Source organism: Nyctereutes procyonoides, unplaced genomic scaffold, assembly GCF_905146905.1.
Source record: "Nyctereutes procyonoides isolate TBG_1078 unplaced genomic scaffold, NYPRO_anot_genome, whole genome shotgun sequence".
Classification (NCBI taxonomy): Eukaryota; Metazoa; Chordata; class Mammalia; order Carnivora; family Canidae; genus Nyctereutes; species Nyctereutes procyonoides.
The window spans coordinates 2096094-2118542 of NW_026575124.1; the positions used below are offsets into that span (position 1 = coordinate 2096094).

General features: G+C 39.6%; 1 protein-coding gene across 13 annotated transcripts in view; it reads left to right on the forward strand.

Moving 5' to 3' along the window:
- Positions 1-22449, forward strand: part of ATF1 (activating transcription factor 1) — a 74460-nt gene that overhangs the window by 35281 nt on the left and 16730 nt on the right. For 8 of the 13 annotated variants that reach the window (XM_055337010.1, XM_055337009.1, XM_055337015.1 and 5 more), the window contains 2 exons: positions 9916-10035; positions 12843-12943. In XM_055337010.1, the coding sequence (XP_055192985.1) occupies positions 9916-10035; positions 12843-12943 (221 nt within the window). Of the gene's footprint in view, positions 1-5552; positions 5570-9915; positions 10036-12842; positions 12944-22449 lie in introns of those variants that run through there. The other 5 variants (XM_055337020.1, XM_055337019.1, XM_055337022.1 and 2 more) reach the window with 2 other exon arrangements.

Consider the following 22449-nt stretch of genomic DNA (forward strand, 5'->3'; position numbering starts at 1 on the left):
CTCTCTCTCTCTCTCTCTCTCTCTCTCTCTCTCTCACTCTCACTCTCTCTCTCTGTCTCTCATGAGTAAATAAAATCTTTAAAAAAAAAAACCAAATTACTATGTTTTGTTTGGTTTTTAAATTAAGAATAGAATTTTAACATTGTTTTCATTATATTTATTTTTATAGTTACCATATAGTTATGGCAAGTGGTATTTGTTTTTACTTAGAGTGAAAAAAGTTTTCTTTTTAAGTATATTTGAGTTTACAAAGGAGATACTTTAAAGAAAATTAATACGTAGATTATTATACAGGAGATAAATGGATTTGGCATTCTCCTGAAAGCATGCAATTGAGTGTGAATTCTTTATCCTATCAGTTCTATTTACCCATGTGTGTAAATCCTGTCTAAGGATCATTTGAATCTTTTGAGACTTAGGAAGAGTGACATTTTGGACCAAGTACAGCATATGCTAACTAGAGAAAAAAATTTAAAGCCACAAAATTATGGTGAATTGATCTTTACATTAAATAACAAAAGATGTAATTATCTGGTTCAGTTTCTTTTTCATTCATATTTTGAGTTAATGGCTCCAGTCCATTAAGAACTGAGCAAATACCCTGATCTTGAGGGTTTGCTGCTATAGTTATTAACAAATCATTAAATCATCATTTCAAATGTCAGAACAGGCTGTGCCTTTTTCCTTGAAATGAAAAAGCAAAACAAATATATTGAATGTGTTGGAAGCAAACTGAGAACATATAGAGTGAGAGTTTGTAAAACACTCTGCTTGGTACCAGGAGAGAGTGTCTTGGAAAAGAGCACTGGGCTCTGGAGCCAGACAGGGTCAACCATTATTGCAATCACTGCTGTGCTGGGTACTTTACAAAAAATGTATTATGGAGAATGTCAAACTTTTTTTTTTTAAGATTTTATTTATTCATGAGAGACACACACAGAGAAGCAGAGACACAGAAAAGAAGCGGGCTCCATCCAGGAAGCCCGATGTGGAACTCGATCCCGGGACTCTAGGATCACACCCTGGGCCCAAGGCAGGTGCCAAACCGCTGAGCCACCTAGGTATCCCCTCAAACATATTTAAAATAAGAGATTATTAGCTTAAACCTGATAGCATCCCTGCATGCTCGCTCTCTCTCTAATAAGTAAATCTTAAAAAAAAAAAAAAAGCCATTCCCTAATATCACCAAATATCCATTTAGTGTTTAAAATTTTCCTAATTGTTATTTATTCCCTGATATTTATTATGTGTGTACACATATTTTTTAAATTTTCAAGTTGAAGTACAATTAACATATACAATATCATCTTAGTTTCAGATGTACAGCATGCTGATTCAGTGGTTTCATACAGTATTATTAAATGCTTATCATGATCTTGTCACCAATGTTCATACATACTTAATGACCAAATTACCGGTGTTGCCTTTAACATCTCCTTGACTTATTAATTTAAGAGTCTTGTTTGTTTCTTCAATTTTACATGTAGGTGAAATCATGATATTTGTCTTTCTGTTTATTTTATTTAGTATAATACCATCCAGGTCCATACCACATCTTCTTTTTCCATTCATCTGTCTGTGATCACTTGGGTTGCTTCCATACCTTCACTATTGTAATTAATGCTGCAATAAACGTAGAGGTACATATATCTTTTTGAATTAGTGTCTGTTTTCTTTGGGTAAATACTCAGTAGTAGAATTACTGGATGATCCAGTATTTCTACTTTTTAATTTTTTGAGGAACTTTCATACTGTTTTTCACAGTAGCTCTACCAATTTACATTCATACCAACAGTGTATGAGGGTTCATTTTTCTTCAAATCCTCATCAGTACTTATTTCTTACCTATTTTATTCCAGCCACCTTCAGATGTAAAATGATACCTGATTGTGGTTTTGTTTTGCATTTCTCTGATTATTAGTGATTTTGAGCATCTTCTAATGTGTCTGTTAACCACATGTATGTCTTTGGGAAAATGTTTATTCAGGTTCTCTGCTCATTTTTTTACTTGGATTATTTGTGGTTTTGAGTTACACAAGTTCTTTGTAGACTTTGGATATTAACCTCTTATCAGATATATCACTTGCAAATATCTTCTCCCATTCAGTGGGTTGCTTTATTGTTTTCTTGATGATTTCCTTTGCTGTGCAAAAGCTTTTTATATTTGTGTGGTCCCAATAGTTTATATTTGCTTTTGTTTCTGTTGCCTGCAGAGACATGTCCAGAAAAACACTGATAAGGCCAGTATCAAAAAAATTATTACCTGTGCTTTCTTTTAGGAGTTTTATGGTTTCAGGTCTCACACTGAGGTATTTAATTCACTGTGAGTTTGTTTTTATGTGTGGTGTAAGAAACTGGTGCAGTTTCTTTTTTCTTTTCTTTTCTTTTCTTTTTTTTTTTTTTGGCATGTAGCTGTCCTGATTTCTTAGCACTATTTATTGAATAAACTATCTTTTGTCCATTGTATATTCTTTGTAGAGGTTAATTTACCTATAAAAGTGTTTATTTCTGGGCTATTCTGTTGTTGCTCTGTGTCTGTTTTTGTGCCAGTACCATACTGTTTTGTAGTATATTTTGAAATCTGAGATACCTTCAGCTTTGTGGTGGTTCCATACAAATCTAGGATTATTTATTCTAGTTCTGTGGAAAATACTATTGGTATTTTGATATAGATTGCACTGACTCTGTAGATTGCTTTGAGTAGTTTGAAAATTTTAATATTCTTTCAATTCATAAACATTGCATATTTTTCCATTAGTTTGTGTCATTTCAGTTTCTTTCATCAGTATTTTGTAGTTTTCAGAGTATAGGTCTTTCACTTGTTTAAGTTTATTCCTAGGTGGGTTTTTGTTTGTTTGTTTAATGATAGTCACCAAAGGGTTACCAAAGGGCCAGAGTGAGGAGGATAGAAAGTTATTGTTTAATTGAGTATAGAGTTTTTGTTCTTTGGGGAAAAATATTTTTTTAAGTAATCTCTGTACCTGGTATGGGGCTCAAACCCACAACCCCAAGATCAAGAATTGCATATTCTACTAACATGTACCCCAGCATTTTTTTTTAAGATTTTATTATTATTATTCCTGAGAGACACAGAGAGGCAGAGACACAGGCCGAGGGAGAAGCAAGCTCCATGCAGGGAGCCCGACGTGGGACTTGATCCCGGGTCTCCAGGATCACACCCTGGGCTGAAGGTGGCGTTAAACTGCTGAGCCACCTGGGGGGCCCAATATTTTATTATTATTGATGCAGATGTAAATGGGATTGTTTTCTCCTCTTTCTACTTCATTGTTAGTGTATAGAAATGCAGCAGATTTCTGTATATTAATTTTGTGTCATACAATTTTACTGAATTCATTTATCAATTCTAATAGTTTTTTGGTGGAATCTTCAACATTTTTCTATGTATGATATAGCATACACTTTTTCTTATATCAGACAATAGACTTGCAATACTTCTATCAGACAAATTTTTCTTCATTTTTTCTTCCTTACCAATGTCCGTGCCTTTTATTTCTTTTTCTTGTCTGATTGTTGTGGCTGGGACTTACAGAACTATATTGAGTGAGAGTGGACATCTTTGTCTTGCTCCCAATCTTAAAGAGAAAGCTCAGTTTTTCAGTATTGAGTATGATATTAGCTGTAGGTTTTTCACATGTGGCTTTTATTATGTTAAGGTATGTTCCTTTTAAATCCCCGTTGTTGAGAGTTTTTAACGTGAATAAGTATTCTATTTTGTCAAATACTCTTTGGCATCTATTGAGATGATAATCTGGCTCTTATCCTTTCTCTTGTTAATATGATGTATCATGCTGATTGATTTGCAAATAATTGAGCACCCTTGCATCCCTGAAATAAATCTTACTTGGTTATGGAAAATGATTCTTTTTAATGTATTGTTGAATTCAGTTTGCTCATATTTTGTTGAGGCAGAGATATTAGCCTGTAGTTGTTTTTTTATGTAGTGTCTTTGGTTTTGCTATCAGTGTAATGTTGGCCTGATATAGTGAATTTGGAAGCTTTTCTTCCTCTTATTTTTTTGGAATAGTTTGAAAAGAGTTAAGTGTTAACTCTTAAATGTTCAGTAAGAATTTACCTGTGAAACCAATTGGTCCTTGACTTGTTTGTTGGGAGTTTCTTTATTACTGACAGGATATCAGTAGTAATCAGTCTCTTCAAATTTTCTGTTTGTTCCTGATTATTTGGGAAGATTATATGTTTCTAGGAATTTATCAGCCTTTTAGTTTGTCCAATTTGTTGGCATATATATTTTCATAACAGTCTCTTATAACCCTTTGTAACTCTGTGGTGTCAGTTACTTTTCCCTTAATTTCTGATTTTGAGTCCTTTCTCTTTTTCTCTTCATGAGTTGGGCTAAAGATTTATCAATTTTGCTTTATTTTTTCAAAGAATTGGTTCCTGGTTTCATTGCTTTTTTTTTTTTTTTTTTTTAAGATTTTATTCATGAGAGACACAGAGAGAGGCAGAGAGACACAGGCAGAGGGAGAAGCAGGCTTCATGCAGGGAGCCCGATGTGGGACTCAATCCCGGGACTCTGGGATCACGCCCTGTGCCAAAGGCAGATGCTCAGCCGCTGAGCCACCCAGGCATCTCTCATATCTTTTCGTTTCTTTCTTTCTCTCTTTCTTTTTTTTTCAAGTATTTCATCTATTTCTGAGCTAATCTTTTTTATTTCCTTCTACTAACTTTGGGGTCTGTTCTAGCTTTCAGGTGTAAGGTTAGGTTGTTTATTGAGGGGTTTTTTGTTTTATTTTTGAAGTAGGCCTGTTTTGTTATGAACTTCTCTCTTGGAACTGCTTTTGCTGCATCCCAGAGAATTTGGACAGTTGTGTTTTCATTTTCATTTATCTCCATGTATTTTTAATTTTTTTTGATTTCTTGGTTGATCCATTTATTGTTTAGTAGCACATTTGTTTAGCCTTCACATAGTATTCTTTTTAGGCTTTTTTTGTTTTTGTTTTTGTTTTGTAATTGATTTCTAGTTTCATACAGTTGTGTTTGGAAAAGATGCTTGTTATTTCAGTCTTGAATTTATTGACTTTTGGCGGGGGGGGAGCTAAAATGTGATCTGTACTGGAGAATGTTTCACGTATACTGAAAAGATTGTGTATTCTGCTGGTTTTGGATGGAATATTCTGTGTATATGTAAGATCCATCTGGTTTATTTTTATTTTTTTATTTTTTCCATCTGGTTTAAAGTATCATTCAAAACCAGTTTCCTTGTTGATTTTTCTCTCTGGATGATCTTTTCATTGATGTAAATGGGGTGTTAAAGTCCTCTACTATTATTACTGTCAATTTGTCTATGTAGGTGCTTTTATGTTGAGTGCATAAATATTTACAATTGTTATGGCCTCATTGTATTGTTCCCTTTATCATTATGTTGTACCCTTCTTTGTCTCTTGCTACAGTCTTTGTTTTAAAGTCTAAGTATTGCTACCCTGGCTTCCCTCCACCCCTTCCAGTTTGCGTGGTATGTTTTTCCAGCCCTTCACTTTCAGTCTGCATGTCTCATTTCAGTCTGAAATGAGTCTCTTGTGGGTACCATGAGGTGAGTCTTTTTTTTTTTTAATCCATACATTCACTGTTTGTCTTTTAATTGGAGCATTAAGTTCATTTACATTTAAAGTAATTATTGATAGGTCTGTATTTATTACTATTTTGCTACTTGTTTTCTGGTTGTTTTTGTAGTCCTTCTCTGTTACTTCTTTTCTTGCTTTCTTCCCCTGTGGTTAGATGGCTTTCTTTAACGTTAGGCTGGGATTCATTTCTATTTGATGAAATAAAATAACTTTTCTCAAGTCCAGTGGATATCTTTATAATCATTACTTTCAATTCTTTATCAGGCATATTGTTTATCTCTGTTTCTTTTCATTCTTTTGCTGTGGTCTTGTCCTGTTCTTTCTTTTGGGACATATTCCTCTGTCTCATCATTTTGTTTCACTTTCAGTGTTTGTATGTATTACAGAGATCTGCTCTGTCTCCTGGTCTTAAAATAGTGGCCTTGTATACAAAAGGTCCTATGGTGCCCTGTAGCGTAATGCTCCCTTATCACCAGAATCCACGGTCTAGGGATGTCTCCTATGTATGTTGGCTTTGTGCATCCTCCTATTGTGGCTGAGCCCCATTTGCTTTCAACCCAGTTGACTACAATGACCCACTTTTTCTGCTGTGGGCTCACTGGACAGAGTTTGGTTTCTGTACTGTTGAAGGGTCTGTGTGAGAGACCTCCATAGATAGGCGGGATCAGCAGCCATGCGAGCTGTCTGCAATTAGTCTCTCTGCCACAGCTGCAGGCCCACCAAAGGCTTTCCTTGTGCGTGGCCCCCTGAGAGGTTTTGGTTGATAGGTGGGTCAGCAGTCAGAGTAGATGTCTGCAATTTGTCACATTGGGACACACTAATGGGCAGGATTTTCTCCCTTTGTGACCAGCTAAAAGGCTTGCTGCTGGAAGTGTGTGCACACTAGTGTGTGGTTATCTCCCCCTCTCCCCAGGGCAGGAGTCACTTTGGAGTAGCATCAGTCTCTTCCGGGGCTGCTTTGGAGGAATGCCTTCTGAGGCATGCAGATGGATAGAGCATGTTTGCTGGAACATGGGGGTGGGACACATGGTGCAAGTGTCCAGCACTTTTGGCTGGGGAAGAGAAAGAGGAATGGCAGCCGCCATCACTTTTGTCCTTGGAGAAGTCTCTCAAAGATCCCTGCTCCTTTAGAAAATAAATATAACTCCTCCACGTATACACCAGGCTCTTTTCAAATTACTACTTCTGTGCTGTGTCTCAAGCAGGGTTACTTTCTCTGCTGGTTTTTTAACAATGGCGACTTCATTTCCTGTCTCCCTCCAGTTCTCCCAGCGTTAAGCCCAGATTTTAAAGTACCCTGAATTAAGTCCCACCAATTTTTAAGGTTCCCACAGTTAAGCCCCACTAGTTTTCAAAGCCAGACATTATGGAGACTTGTCTTCCCAGTGTGGGTCCCTAAGCATGGGATTCCTGGGCTCTGTGCTTGTGGTATCTCTCCCGTTTGTGGTCAGTCTCCTCAGGGGTATTGGTTTTCAGCCATGTCTCTGCTCCTCTCTATGAAGGTCTGTTCTGCCAGTCTTCAGGTCATGTTCAGGGTTAGTTGCACAGATGTAGCTGTTATCTTCATGTATCTGTGGGATGAGATGAGCTCAGGATCCTTCTACTCTAGCATCTTCCTCATAATCCACGCACATTCATTTTTCAACAGTTGGTTGAGCCAGGATCCAAGTAAGAGATATTTGTAGGCCCTTCTCTTCACCTTTTTTTCCACACTCTTTGTTTTTACCTTATTACTTGTTTAATCTTCATTATAACTGTGAAAAAGAGGGATGCCTAGATGGTTCAGCAATTGGGCTCTGCTTTTGGCTCAAGGCATGATTCTAGAGTTCAGAGATCAAGTCCCACATTGGGCTCCCTGAGGGGAGCCTGCTTCTCCCTCTGCCTGTGTCTGCCTCTCTCTGTGTGTTGCTCATGAATAAATAAATAAATAAAATCTTACAAAAAAAAAAAAAAACTGGGGAACCCTGGGTGGCTCAGCGGTTTGACGCCTGCCTTTGGCCCAGGGTCCTATCCTGGAGTCTCCAGATCGAGCCCCGCATCAGGCTCCCGGCATGGAGCCTGCTTCTCCATCTGCCTGCGTCTCTGCCCCCCCATCCCCCACCCCCCATCTCTCTCATAAATAAATAAATCTTTAAAAAAAACAAAACTGAAAAAGTTAGTATTAGTTCTGCTTACAAAGGAAGAAACTGAGTTCCTGAGAGATTAAGTAATTTGCTTAGCATCACAGAGTTAATGAGTGCCTTTAGCTGAAAGTCTGTGTCTCCAAAGCCTGTGTGCCTTTGTGGAGTCAGAAGACTTTGAATTTAGGTGCCCAGGTGGCTCAATCGGTTAAGCATCCAACTCTTGATTTCAGCTCAGGTTGTGATCTCAGGGTATGAGATTGAGCCCTCTGTCAGGCTCCATGCTAGGTGTGGAGCCTGCTTAAGATTCTCTCCCCTCGGGACGCCTGCGCGGTTGAGCGTCTGCCTTTGGCTCAGGGCATGATCCTGGGGTCCCGGGATCAAGTGCCGCATTGGGCTTCCTGCAGGGAACCTGCTTCTCCCTCTGCCTATGCCTCTGCCTCTCTCTGTGTGTCTCTCGTGAATAAATAAATAAAATACTAAAAAAAAAAAATCACAAGTTCTCCCCATTAGTTGAGTGATGGGCTTCATTTGGGGTCTGAAAGGTAAGAGGGCGTTCATTTATTTTTTTATCTTAGTGTAATGGTAACTCTAGAACTGGGTTTTTAAGATTTGTGAATTCTATTTTAACTCTTTAATTTTTATATCACCTTATTGAGGTACTGTCAAAGAGAAAGAGAGACAGGTGTTAAAGGTAGCAAGACAGGTTTCATTTAGCCTAATGCAGTAGGGAAGAGAGACTGCAGCATAAATTGAGTTCACATCTACTGAAACAAAAGATGAGAGCCTTTTTAAATGCTGGTATGCGCTGAATGAAAAATACGGGAGATACTAGGTTGAGAGGTTGGTCAGTGTGATACGGCCATCTATGTTTGCTAATTTGATGCTTATGAAAGTTAGGCTTCTGCTGTCCCACAGAGACTGGGAGACAAGGGCCATAATTCTTTCTGATGATTACATTTCAAACGGAGGGTTCTCAGGTTAAGAAAAGACATTTCTGGGTTATAGAAGATTTATATCTCAAGGATCAGAGAAAGGATTTATAACTGCAAGTTTTCTAAAGTAAATGCTCTAAGCAAAGTGAGGTCAGGAACTTGTAGTCAGGTTTTCACTGGAACAATAAATTTTCTTGGCAACATTGAGCTTTCTTAGGCATTTTAAGGGGGTTGGGGTCATCTGGGAACATGGCCTTAAGCTGATAAAAGCTGTACTAGAATTTGGTTATGTCCCTTAGTGTGCTATGGGAGAGGGTGATGGAGTTGTTTTGTGCTGAGTTTGCAGTTCCCGGTACCTGGATAACATCTTCCATACAAACTTCATGGCCTGGAGATTTGGGGGAATGATAAGGCTGGAATTTAATCCCATCTTGGGAAAGGGAAAAGAACCTTCAATGAAGGGAGTAAGGTATTGTTTGGGGGGCTTTATGCAAAGAGAAGAAGGGAAGCTGTCAGGAAGTTGATTTACAGGACCTAAGAAAGCAGCCTTGGATTTTGTTATTTAACTCCAAGATGAATGGTATGAACCAGTGTAGTCCACAGGAAGGCAAGAGATAGCTGTTAACTGAAAACATAAAGCTTCTTGGAAGAGGGAGAACTTGAGTTTAGCCTTGAAGGATGACAGGTGGCCTTTTCTTGGCTTAGCATTTTATTATGGTATTTTTGCAAAATCCTGTCTGATTTCCATAGAAATAAATTATAAGCTCATGATTGTATTATATATTTTTAAATATTTTTCTTCAAAAACACTACCCAAAGTTGCTATCTCTCTCTCTCTTTTTGACTCTGGATTTCTGGAATGGTTTTCAGTCAGATCTCTTCAGATCAACATGTTCTGAAGAGCTTCCGTGTTTTTGCACAGTTCTTTGTCCAAAATCTAACCCCCACTTTCATGTGCACCTTCAGGGAATTGTTTATGCTTCAACACCCAGATGAAGTAGCAGCCTTTTTTTGCTCCCGTGGTACAGTGTTTTCTATTTGTCCTCTCCTATTATAGCTCTTATTCGGTTTGTTGTAATTTGTTTGTAGGGTCAACCCCCTAGTATAGTTTCTGGCCCATAGAAGGTGCCTCATGTTTGATTAATAGATGTGGTTAAATATAATAAGCTCTGAAATATGTTTTCCAGTGTTAAGAACTCAGCTATCTTATGTGCATAGGTATAATACATATTTGTTAATTGAATTTTTATTTGTTCTTAGATGGCATTAAGAGGATCTGCGCCAGTGACAATTATACCTCTTCCTGGAGAGCAAGTACAGGTTCAGGGGGTCATCCAGACAGCTCAGTCTTCTGTAATTCACCCACCACACGTGCAAACGGTACAAAAATTCAAAGACTTAGTGGTTAAGAGAGGGGACTTTTATACCCTGAGTCTTTGGACACATCGAAGCTGCTTTAGTTACAGTATTATAAACCAAGATAATAAAGTTGTCTTAGAAAATAAAGACTGTAGGACGAATGAGGCAAATAGAAAAGTTTGAGGATTTCTAGTTTCATATATAGACTACCCAGTGAAAAGTAAGACAATTTGGGGAAGTTATTGCTCAGAAATGAAGGACTTCCTTAAAGGAAATCACCTTCTTGTCCCAGTGGTATCATTCTTGAAAAGGAGAATTCTGAAGCAAGGGCGATGATGGTAGTATCAGCAAAGTAATAAAAGTATCTACCTTATGCTTTGTGGGGTCAAATAAGAGAGGTCTCTCATAGCAGAGGCAAGTTCTTATTTATACCCGTCTGCCTTCATATTACTGCCTGACAGCAGTAGGAAGGAAAGAGCGATCCGGGGTCTTTTTTCTTTCTAATCTTTGTCCCCATTTTATCTTCTGGTTCCTGTGAGTCTCAAAATGCCTTTGGCCATCTGCCATTTTTTCCTGCTGACTATTTAGTATCTGGCAGTGTTATCAGCTCTACAGCTGTGTCTTTATGTGGTTTTCCTGATGAAAGGTGGCAACTGCATGGATTTTTGAGTTTTTATATGAAGAATTTACTGTTACTTGCCAGGGGTGTCACTAAAGAAAAATATTTTATCTTAGGTATATAAATTTCCCTTAATTCCAGAAATTATTTTCTGAGACTATGGAATAAATTTAGGGACAGTAAAAGGTTTAGGTTAGAAATGGTGTATTCGGGTGGCCCAGGTGGCTCAGCGGTTTAGCGCCGCCTTCACCCCGGGGCCTGATCCTGGAGACCCGGGATCGAGTCCCACGTCAGGCTCCCTGCATGGAGCCTGCTTCTCCCTTTTCTTTGTGTCTCTGCCTCTCTCTCACTGTGTCTCTCATGAGTAAATAGATAAAATCTTTAAAAAAAAAAAAAAAAAAGGAAAGAAATGGTATATTCATGATGCTTGAAGAAATATAGAAGTGACACATATTTCTTAATTATTACCCTAAGTTATTATGTTACTATTTCTTAATTATTACAGGTCATGACCAGTTCATCTTTTTCTGCCAAAAGATACAGATTTAATATAAGATATAAATAAGTAGTTGTACACTAGAACTTGTTTTTGAAGGAGATTATAGATTGTACAACAAGTTTCTATGGAAACTTAATATCTAAGTCTGATTCATTTAGGGGAAGGCTTTCTGTAGATAGTAATGTAAAGTATTGATTTGTTATGTCCTTTCCAGAAGCCCATTTGGGTTATTTTATTTTTTTAAATAAAGATGAGGGATCCCTGGGTGGCGCAGCGGTTTGGCTCCTGCCTTTGGCCCAGGGCGCGATCCTGGAGACCCGGGATCGAATTCCACATCGGGCTCCCGGTGCATGGAGCCTGCTTCTCCCTCTGCCTATGTCTCTGCCTGCCTCTCTCTCTCTCTCTCTCTCTCTCTCTCTCTCTCTGACTATCATAAATAAAAAAATAAAAATAAAAATAAAAAATAAAAAAAAGATGAAATCAGGGGGCAGCCTGGGTGGCTCAGCGATTTAGCACCACCTTCAGCCCAGTGTGTGTTCCTGGAGACCTGGGATCAAGTCCCATGTCGGGCTCCCTGCATGGAGCCTGCTTCTCCCTCTGCCTGTGTCTCTGCCTCTCTCTCTCTCTCTTATGAATAAATAAAATGTTTAAAAAAAAAAAGATGAAATCAAGTCTCAAAGTACAACTTTAAACAAATGGAAATTTTAATATAATTTAAAAATTGAAAATAACGTTTTCTTAATTGTAAGATATTATGACTTAAAACTTGCACATGGTTATTGTTGACATAATTTTAAAGGGCTTATTATTAATAGTTACCATTTAGTATGTGCTTGCTATATGCCATGCACTAAGTGCCCTCTGTGTATTAACTCATTTAATTGTGAAGTGAGAGAAAGCTTAATAGTACAGATGTCTAAGTTACATATGTTTATAGCTGCCCTTGCCATGACCTCCATCTTGCTAAACCGACTCATCTGTTCTGAGGCCTTATTTCACTTTACCCGTGAGCATCCCTTGACATAGTTGATCATTCTTTTTAATACACTGGTTTTGTTAGTTCTCTAGGACATGTCACTTACATGGTACTCTTCCTTCTCAGTGGTGGCTTGTTCTTGGTCTTGCTGTTCCCTCCCCTTCTTCCTAATATGTTCATGGTAGAGTGTTCCTGGGTTTTGTTGTTGGTCCTCTTCTATGTATACTGAACAGCTTTAAGGACTGTCTAAAGAGCTGTGACAACCAAGTCTATATGTCTAGCCCCAAGACTTCTTCCCTGAATCAAAGCCTCATATATTTAGCAGTCTCTGCAACATTATTATATCATAATTTGATAATAGTTGGATTTCTAATAGCATTTCAAAGTTAGCATGTCCAGAATCCAAATCAGATTATTGATTTAAAAAGAAAATGGAGGTCAGTTTAGCAATACAATGGAAATCAGAGACTGGTCTTTATAACTCTAGTAAAATAGTATTGCTTTATTTTAGGGATAGACTTTCTTCATAGTTCTGAGCATGCTGTATTATATGTTCCTTTAATTAGTTTGGACCTCTGAAATTAATTTTGCTTTTTCTTTTGTTCCTTTCTCTTAGACCTTAGATTTAATGACAAATGCATTTAGTTGGCAAGAGACAGAACATATTTTCTGAAAGTAAAAATTAGTTTTCCACCCGCATTGTTCATCAACGTAAAACCAGTTCTGTTTTTCAGGTATCATCTTTATCAGAAAGTGAGGAGTCTCAGGACTCATCAGACAGCATAGGCTCCTCACAGAAAGCCCACGGGATTCTAGCACGACGCCCATCTTACAGGTGAGTGCTCATGTTTCAAATCCCACATGTCTTATATTACACCAAATGGTGCTGTGCAAAGCAAACTATATTATAAAGAGGGAGGATGTATCTGTATATAAGATGGGAAATGTTAAAAGAGAGAGGTTTGAGCCAGATTATGAAGGGCCTAAGTTGCTGTCCTGAAGAGGAATTTAGTCTTCTCTTCTGGCAAAGTATTAGATGTCTCTATTTACTTTTAGATAGTTCACTTTAGTAGCAATGTGGAAGAAGGACTGTAGATTTTAGGAATTGAACTAGTTTGTGTTCCCTTTCTTAGCTCCCTAACTCTGGGCCTTGTTGCTTTGCTAAAACACATTTTTTCTGCATTCTTTGTAACTCCTGCACATACTTTAAGCCTTATTTCCTCCTGGATGCCTTCTGATTACTTTCTTTCCAACTCCCAAAACCAAGTTAAGTCTTTCTTCTGGGGATCCCTGGTTGGCGCAGCGGTTTGGCGCCTGCCTTTGGCCCAGGGCGCGATCCTGGAGACCCGGGATCGAATCCCACGTCAGGCTCCCGGCGCATGGAGCCTGCTTCTCCCTCTGCCTCTCTCTCTCTCTCTCTCTCTCTCTCTCTGACTATCATAAATAAATAAAAATTAAAAAAAAAAGTCTTTCTTCTGGTGTATTCTTTTTACTGACCCTGTTACAGTATGTATTTCATCCTGGTGGAATTCCAGTTAATAATACGTGGGCCAGGGGTGCCTAACTGGCTCAGTCCAAAGAGCATGAGACTCTTGTTCTGTGGGATCATGAGTTCAAACCCACGTTAGGAGTAGAGATTACTAAAAAGAAATAAACTAAAAGCTGGGGGTGGGGGGTGGGACATGCTCTTAAATAATTTTTTGCATTGCAAAGTGACCATATAAGAGTAAATGCTCAATTACTACTTGTTGAATGAAACAGCTAAAAGGCAGGAAGAAAGGGAGACAGAAAAGGATGAAATACTGTCTTTGAAAGCATATAAACAAATGCAGTAAGATATTAAAAGAAATGTTTTAAGATATGTTATAAAAGATGTTATAATATGAACTTTTTTTTTTTTTTTTTTTTTAGAAGTTATAAGAGAACTCTGTATAGGGTATAGTAATTCCTGCCTGGCAGGATAAATATGGGAAAGACTTCATAAAAGATGTCATTTGGACCACCGCTAATCTGAAAAATTTTGTGAGCTAGGGGTAGGGAGGGGTTTGGTAGCAGGAAAAGAGATTAGGCTGAGGGACAGTGTAATCAAAGTATGACATGAAAGAGGTTGGCCTGTTTTGGAAATTGGGAACTTAAGGAAGAGGAGGTTTAGCAAGAAAAGGTAAACAAGAGCCAAATTTCTTAAAACCTTATTTACCATGTTACGGAATTTGGACTCCATAGACAACGAACAAATTTTATATGTGAATTCGGCAGGGAGGAAGGATGAAAAAGAAACACTACTAAAATGAGCTCATAACCAGAAATTTCATTTTTAAAGATATTTATTTGACAAGGAGAAAGCACAAGTAGGCAGAGTGACAGGCAGAAGAGGAGGAAGAAGCAGACTCTCCACTGATCAGGGAGTTTGATGCGGGGCTCCATCCCAGAATCCTGGGATCATGATCTGAGCTGACGGCAGACAGACACTTAACTGACTGAACCACTCAGGCAACCAGTAAATTCACTTTTAGCAAACAGTAGGAGATACAATAAATAGAATTAAACCACTAAAGAACTTTATTTTCTTTTTTATAAATATTTTATTTACTTATTCATGAGAGACAGAGAGAGGCAGAGACATAGGCAGAAGGAGAAGGTGGCTCCATGCGGGAGCCCAATGTGGGAATCGATCCCTGGACCCCGGGATCACGCCCTGAGCCGAAGGCAGATGCTCAACCACCGAGTCACCCAATGTCCCACTAAAGAACTTTAGATAGCAAAATTACCAGGGACTATACGTGTAATTAAAATTATGAAAGACATAAAGAAGGAATCAAAACCCTAATACATAGGGTAAGAGACTGGGGAGTTTAAGAAATTTTAAGAAATAACTGAATAAAACTTCTGGAAATAAAAAATATAATTGCTAAAAACTGTTGAGGAATTTTCAGTGTTACACAGCAGGTTAGGTATAACCGAGAGAATCAGGGACCTGGGAGATGGAACTCCCAAGTACATGACCTAGAATGTAGAAGAGCACTGCCAGCAACTTTCTCAAATGACCAAAATTTCTAAGACATGAATTTGTCAGCTGCAGAAAGCAAGGTCCCAAACAAGATAAATTAAACCTAAATCTAAATATAACTTATTAAGTAAAACTGGAGCACACCAAAGATAACAATAAGATCTTAAAAGCTTTTTTTTTTTTTTTTAGGATTTTATTTACTTATTCAGGAGAGCGAGAGAGAGAAATAAAGAGAATGGCTGGGACACAGGCAGAGGGAGAAGCAGGCTCCATGCAGGGAGCCCGATGGGGGACTCGATCCCGGGACTCCCAGATCACACCCTGGGCCGAAGGCGGCAATAAACCGCTGAGCCACCCTGGCTGCCCTTTTTTTTTTTTTTTCCCGGTAAAGCTTTCAAGAGGGCAGTATGTGTGTGTATATATATATATATACACACACACACAGATACACACACACACACACACACCACATCTTTATCCATTCATCCATCGAAGGACATCGAGGCTCCTTCCACAGTTTGGCTATTGTGGACATTGCTGCTATGAACATTGGGGTGCAGGTGTCCCTGAGTTTCACTATGTCAGTATTTTGGAGGTAAATACCTAATAGTACAATTGCTGAGTCCTAGGGTAGTTCCATTTTTAACTTCTTGAAGAACCTCCACACTGTTTTCCAGAGGACTGCATCAGCTTGCATTCCCACCAACAGTGCAAGAGGGCTCCCCCTTTTCCACATCCTCTCCAACATTTGCTGTTTCCTGTCTTATTAAATTTCTGACTAGTTATGACTATGTTTCTGAAGGGGGAGGCTGAAACTGTAGTTAGATTAAGTATTAAGCCCCAGTGTAGGGACTCGGCCTTAGCGATGCCATTTGGGGCCTGTGGTTTTCTTTTAAACAGTTCCTTCCTTTTGATCAAACACTCAAGCTGAGAGATGTGATTATATTTTAAGGCATTAGTGCTACTTTCAGCACTCAAGTTCTTGTGGTTTTTGTCCCTTTGTGTGATAGCCAGACTTTTATTTATTTATTTTTTTAAAGATTGTATTTATTCATAGAGATGCAGAGAGAGAGAGAAGCAGAGACACAGGCAGAGGGAGAAACAGGCTCCATGCAGAGAGCCTGACGTGGGATTCAGTCCAGGGTCTCCAGGATCACACCCTGGGCTGCAGGCAGCGCTAAACTGTTGCACCACCGGGGCTGCCCCAGACTTATTATTAATCTCTGTGATATTCACAGGTCACAACTTCAGGTTCACATTCTCTTTGTGTTTCATTCTTAAATGAGATTATTTGTTTGGTGGTTTAGCAGCTATGAACATGCATTTAAAGCTTTTGAGAATACAGTTCACACTTTACAATTACTGTTTAAGTAGAAAAATTGTCAATATTTGGAGGGTACCTTTAGAGCCATAGTCCCCAATCAAAATCAGGCAAGTCCTCCTGGAAGGAGTCACCTTTTTTAAGCCAAATGTCTTGTTCTGTGATCTTTTGTAACTGACTTTCAACTTCCCCAAATGTATCAATACAGGTCCAGCACAGACACCTCCTTACTCAACTAAAACCTGATTCAAGAGCTATTCTGGGGATCCCTGGGTGGCGCAGCGGTTTGGCGCCTGCCTTTGGCCCAGGGCGCGATCCTGGAGACCCGGGATCGAATCCCACGTCGGGCTCCCGGTGCATGGAGCCTGCTTCTCCCTCTGCCTATGTCTCTGCCTCTTTCTCTCTCTCTCTCTGTGACTATCATAAATAAACAAAAATTTTAAAAAAAAGAAAAAAGCTATTCTGTTAGCAAGGACAACTTTGGCTAGAGTTTTCGCTATTGCTTTAGCAGCAAATAATGCAATAAAAGTGGGTGGAAGTAATCTACCTTGATGTAAGCTACTTCTCTATTCTTAACAGTTTGATTTAGAGATCTCCAGCATCTGTATAGGACCAGGTGTCTGGTAGGGCCTTCTTTAGCTGTGTGGTGTGTACCCAAAGCTACCTTTTAGTTTTGCAGCAGTATCAGTAGTCAGGAACACTTGGTAAGGTACTTTCCAACAGGGCTTGAGAGCTGGGTGCTTGTTTCTGTTTTGTTTTTTTTGTTTCTTGTTTTCTTTTCTTTCTTTTCTTTTCTTTCTTTTTTTTTTATGACCTTTCCTAAATACCAGTCACCAGGCTCCAGACTGTGACCAATAGGATCCTTTGATAAGATCCTTTAACCTATTGATGATACACTTTAGTATAAGACATTAAAGACTTACAGTAACTGGTTATATTAGCACAAGACATCTGGGAATCAGCAGAAAGTTGTACATCAATAATAACGGTTTAGGGATCCCTGGGTGGCGCAGCGGTTTGGCGCCTGCCTTTGGCCCAGGGCGCGATCCTGGAGACCCGGGATCGAATCCCACGTCGGGCTCCCGACGGTCCGTGGAACCTGCTTCTCCCTCTGCCTGTGTCTCTGCCTCTCTCTCTCTCTCTCTGTGACTATCATAAATAAATAAAAATTAAAAAATATATATTAAAAAAATAATAATAATAGCGGTTTACTGGCATCTGTCTCCTGTGAAGTGAGTTTGAGCAGATCCAGTTTCAACATCTTAGGCCAAGGGAGTCCAGCAGTTTCAGCAAGCTTAGAGAATTTCATTAGTTCTTTCAGCCTTGCCTGGTTGAGGATGTTAGGGACAGTGATATATGTGCTGCCGAAGCAAGCACTGTTAGGGACAGTGATAATTTCAAGATGTTCATAAGACCTTTATCAAGGCTTGAATGAATTGCTCAGTGAAATGCGTGCCTCAATGGAAAGTATAGCCCAAGCGGGAAGCACGTTTTCTAAAGTTTTTTGTTTTCCTCTGCCACAAGACTAATCCCCTCACATTGGCAAACCAGTCTATCTCTAGAAAACATACATACTATCACAAGAACATATCGATAACCCATGCTGGATGACAAATGAATGAAGTCCAGCTGCAGGTGTTCAAAGTGGTTGGAAGGAAGAGGTTTGAAGCCTCTGGAAACAAAAAGCTTTTCCAGGATTATGAACTTGACAGGTTAGGAAATGATGGTAAACTGTTTTTGCAGTCTTATAGATAAGTCTCCACACCAGGTTTATTTATAGTTTGAGTCTTAAGCATACTATGGGAGGGGATAAAGAAATGTAAAAACCAAAAAATGAGATTTGCCAAAAAGTGGGAAAGAACCCAGAGGCCTATCTTGGGTTTCCCATAGCCCTAACTACTTCATCTTAATTTCTCTGATTTAGGAGTAGGCTGTTGCCATATTATAAGGACTTCATGACAGCAGAAGTCTGGCATTGAGTGGCCTTAGGCCTTAATAAGTAGGCATCTAGTAAATGTATGTTAGGTGAAAAAAACGTTCTCAGCTGCCTAAAGAGCTAGGACAGTAGTTCAAGGACCAGTAAATATTTCTGACAACCTCATGGACCCAAAATGCCTCCTCAATGAGGGAGTGAAAGGTACTATCTTAAAAAGATCTAGAATTACTCCTAAAGACAGCCAAAGAAAGGACAGCTTCATGTACCAGACAGGCAGAAAGGCAAGCCATGTTCTTAGGAGGTAACCAAAAAAAACAAAAAGGAAATAGCTATTCCCAGGAGAGGAAGGCTCATTATCTACTGGGTCTGGATTTGGATACAAAGGGACAACATGAAGTTTTATTTTCCTTCTCTCAGTAGGGCTCAGGAAATCTGTTTACAAAAACTCTTGAGGGTCCTCCCCAGTTTTAAGAAATTTTTTAACTATGGTGTTTAGTTCAGCCTCAGAGCAAGGAATAAGAGATAACTAGAGAGGATCACGGGTAGCCCCAAGTCATCTTACCTTTTTTTTTTTTTTTAAGATTTTATTTATTTACTCAAGAGACAGAGAGAGAGAGGCAGAGAGACACAGGCAGAGGGAGAAGCAGGCCCCATGCAGGGAGCCTGATATGGGACTTGATCCTATGACTCTAGGACCACGCCCTGAGCCAAAGGCAGACAGTCAACCACTGAGCCATCAGACAGAAATAAGACTTTTGTCTTATTTCAAAAGTCACTGTCTCTTCAGAATGGAAAGGTGGGGGATCCCTGGGTGGCGCAGCGGTTTAGCGCCTGCCTTTGGCCCAGGGCGCGATCCTGGAGACCCGGGATCGAATCCCGCATCAGGCTCCCGGTGCATGGAGCCTGCTTCTCCCTCTGCCTATGTCTCTGCCTCTCTCTCTCTCTCACTGTGTGCCTATCATAAATAAATAAAATAAAATAAAAATTAAAAAAAAAAAAAAGAACAGAAAGGTGGTTCAGAATGGAAGCTCACTAAGAGGGATACTCAAAGGACAAGGGAGCAGGAGGAGTTACATCAGTCTTAGTAGTCCTGTTGTAGATATCTTTGCTCTTTTTCATTAGCTTTTTGCTGTGAATCTTTTTTTTTTTTTTTTTTTTTTAGTTCATGAGAGGCACAGAGAGAGAAAGGCAGAGACACAGGTAGAAGGAGAAGCAGGCTCCACGCAGGGAGCCCGAGGTGGGACTCGATCCCCAGTCTCCAGGATCACGCCCCGGGCCAAAGGCGGCACTAAACCACTGGGCCACCAGGGCTGCCCTGACGTGAATCTTTTAATGAAACTATTTTGGAACTTTGAAATCTATTGGAGGCTCCTTGCCAATGAAAACAGGCAACCCTTGCTTTCAAGTGCAATTTTTAAATGAATGATCTTGTCTCAATGTTCCTCATAACAGCCATTTTAATTCCACGTTGTTTTAGTTTAAAGAAAATTTTTTTTTAAGTCTTGCTAGGTATCTATAACTTCCAGACTATAGTTCTTAGACATAAAATAAGCAGGTGTGCCAGAATATGACACACTCAATTCTGTAGATAAAAGAATCCCATCTCTTTTAACTTAGGCCTTTGGGTTTCTCAGAGCCAAACTTATACCAAAGAGGGACTTGCTGTGGGATTGAGATTCATGGGTGGTTTTTCACTGTACCTCACTGCATGGAAGTTTTCTTGAGGCTGGTGGAGAAACTGGTGTCAATCTCACCTGTTCCTTGACCAGCTTATACTAACATTGGGAGTCTTTGAGTTAGGTGGCAACTGCTCTAATAGCCCTTGAATGCTTTGACCTGTGACCAGCCATTCTTGTGGCTTTTCAGTTTCTGAAATCCCCACTAACAAGAACTTTTATTTACACAAAACAAACATGCACCTCAACACACTAGCAGTAACCAAAACATATCACTGTGCGTGGCTAAAGCCAAGGCAATTCTTTGTATACCACCAGCAATTCCCAGTGTGAACTAAGTCAGCCCACGGACTGGAACTAGGAAAGGCTTCCAAGGTGGAAATGTGGGCAGAACCAAGGATTAAAGACTGGTACTCCTTTAGAACCTCCTGTCAGTCTAGCCTGACACATTAACCCTTTACTACAAAGTCAGATTGGTAGCTTGGACGCAGAAAGAGCAAAGCTAAAACTGAGAGGGACCTTACCAAAGGCCCTAAGACATGGCAAGAAAGATGAACTCTGAAGGGTTTGAGGGTCTCTATGCCTGCTTATTGTTGTCCTTAGATTCTGCCTGAAGTTCTGTTTTGATCCTGACGCCATCAAATCTGTTAAACAGAATTCAGCCATGTAATTTTAAAGATCTAACTGGCTTTATTAAAATTAATTAGGCAGCAACCCATCTAGCAAGTGGAGGGGAGCTCCAAGGAGCTGTACAAAATGGAAGGTTTTTTATAGGAAGAAGGGTGGGGCAGGACAGTTGTAGCAAATGAAAAGGACTCTTACAGACAAGGTCTCTTTATTTATTCATGAGACAGAGAGGCAGAGACACAGGCAGAGGAAGAAGCAGGCTCCATGCAGGGACCCCGATGTGGGACTCAGTCCCAGGTCTCCAGAATCATGCCCTGAGCCAAAGGCAGACACTTAACCACCGAGCCACTCAGGCATCCCAAGATCAGGGGTTCTTATGATGCAGATTACCTTGCCTTCTTTGGTGGGTAGAGAGGGCCCATGTGGCACTCATTGGCACTGACCTGAAAACTTCTAGCTGACTAGTTAAGACTGCCTCTCTGGAGGAAGTTGAAACTGCAGTTAGATTAGGTATTAAGTCCTAGGTTGGGGACTTGGCCTAAGAGACGGCATTTGGGGCCTGTGGTTTTCTTTTTAACAATACAAATATGCGAGCTGAAACCAGAGTGGGAAACAGAAGCATGAAAACTAAGGTACACCCATTACTTTAGATACTGCAGGAAGGGACTCTGAACCTGAGACCACAAAGTCTGATATAATTTTGAAAATGTCCCAAGTTGCTTGACATGCAGAGAACCTGGGAGAATCTTAACTGCATGGGAAGACTGTCAGCAGATGCCATCTCCTAGATGACACAGATGTTGGAATTATATGACAGAATTTCAGGAGCTATTATTAAAATATTTCCAATAAGTGTGAATTCTCCTGAAATGAATGGAACTCTTCACAAAAAGTAAAAGATATAAAGAGAACTAAATAGAAGTTTTATAGTTGAGAAATACAGTAACAGAAATTAAACCTCACTGGATGGGTTCAGTAGGAGAGTAAAGATAAGGGCATAGTCAGCTTCAAAGATAGTTCATTGGAGATTATCCAGTTTGAACAATAGAGATTAGAAAAATTCACTAATTCCCAGGGACTTGTGAGACAATACCAGAAGTTCTAACATTTATGTCATTCCAGTCAAAGGAGAAGGATAAGTATGCTACAGATAAAATATTAAAGAAACAATAGCTGGAATGTTCCTAAATTTGGTGAAACCCAGATTAAAAAAGCTCTCAGCAGGGGTGCCTGGGTGGCACAGTCAGATAAGTGTCCAACTCTTGGTTTCAGGTCATGAGATCAGGCCCTGTGTTGGGCTCAGCCTGAAGTCTGCTTGAGACTCCCTCTCCCTCATCTCCCTGCATGCATGTGCGCACGCTCTCTCTCTTTCTCTCTCTCAAATGTCTTTAAAAAAAAAAAAAGGCTCAACAAACACATAAGTTGTAGATAAACACAAAGAAACCCCTACCCAAACAGGTCATAATCAAACTCTGAAAACTGTAGGCAAAGAACACTCTTGTGAGCAGCCAGAGAAAAACAGGAACAGTGTGGGGATGCCTAGGTGGCGCCCTCTCCCTCGGCCTGCCCCCTGCCCTCTTTTGTGTGCGTACTCTGTCAAATAAATAAATAAATAAAATCTCTTTAAATATTTTTTTTAAAATAAAAGGAAATAGTGTGAATCATTACAGATTTCTCATCAAAACCAAGGAGGCCAGAAGGAAATGAAATACATGTTAAAACCGTTGAAAGAGGGATCCCTGGGTGGCGCAGCGGTTTGGCGCCTGCCTTTGGC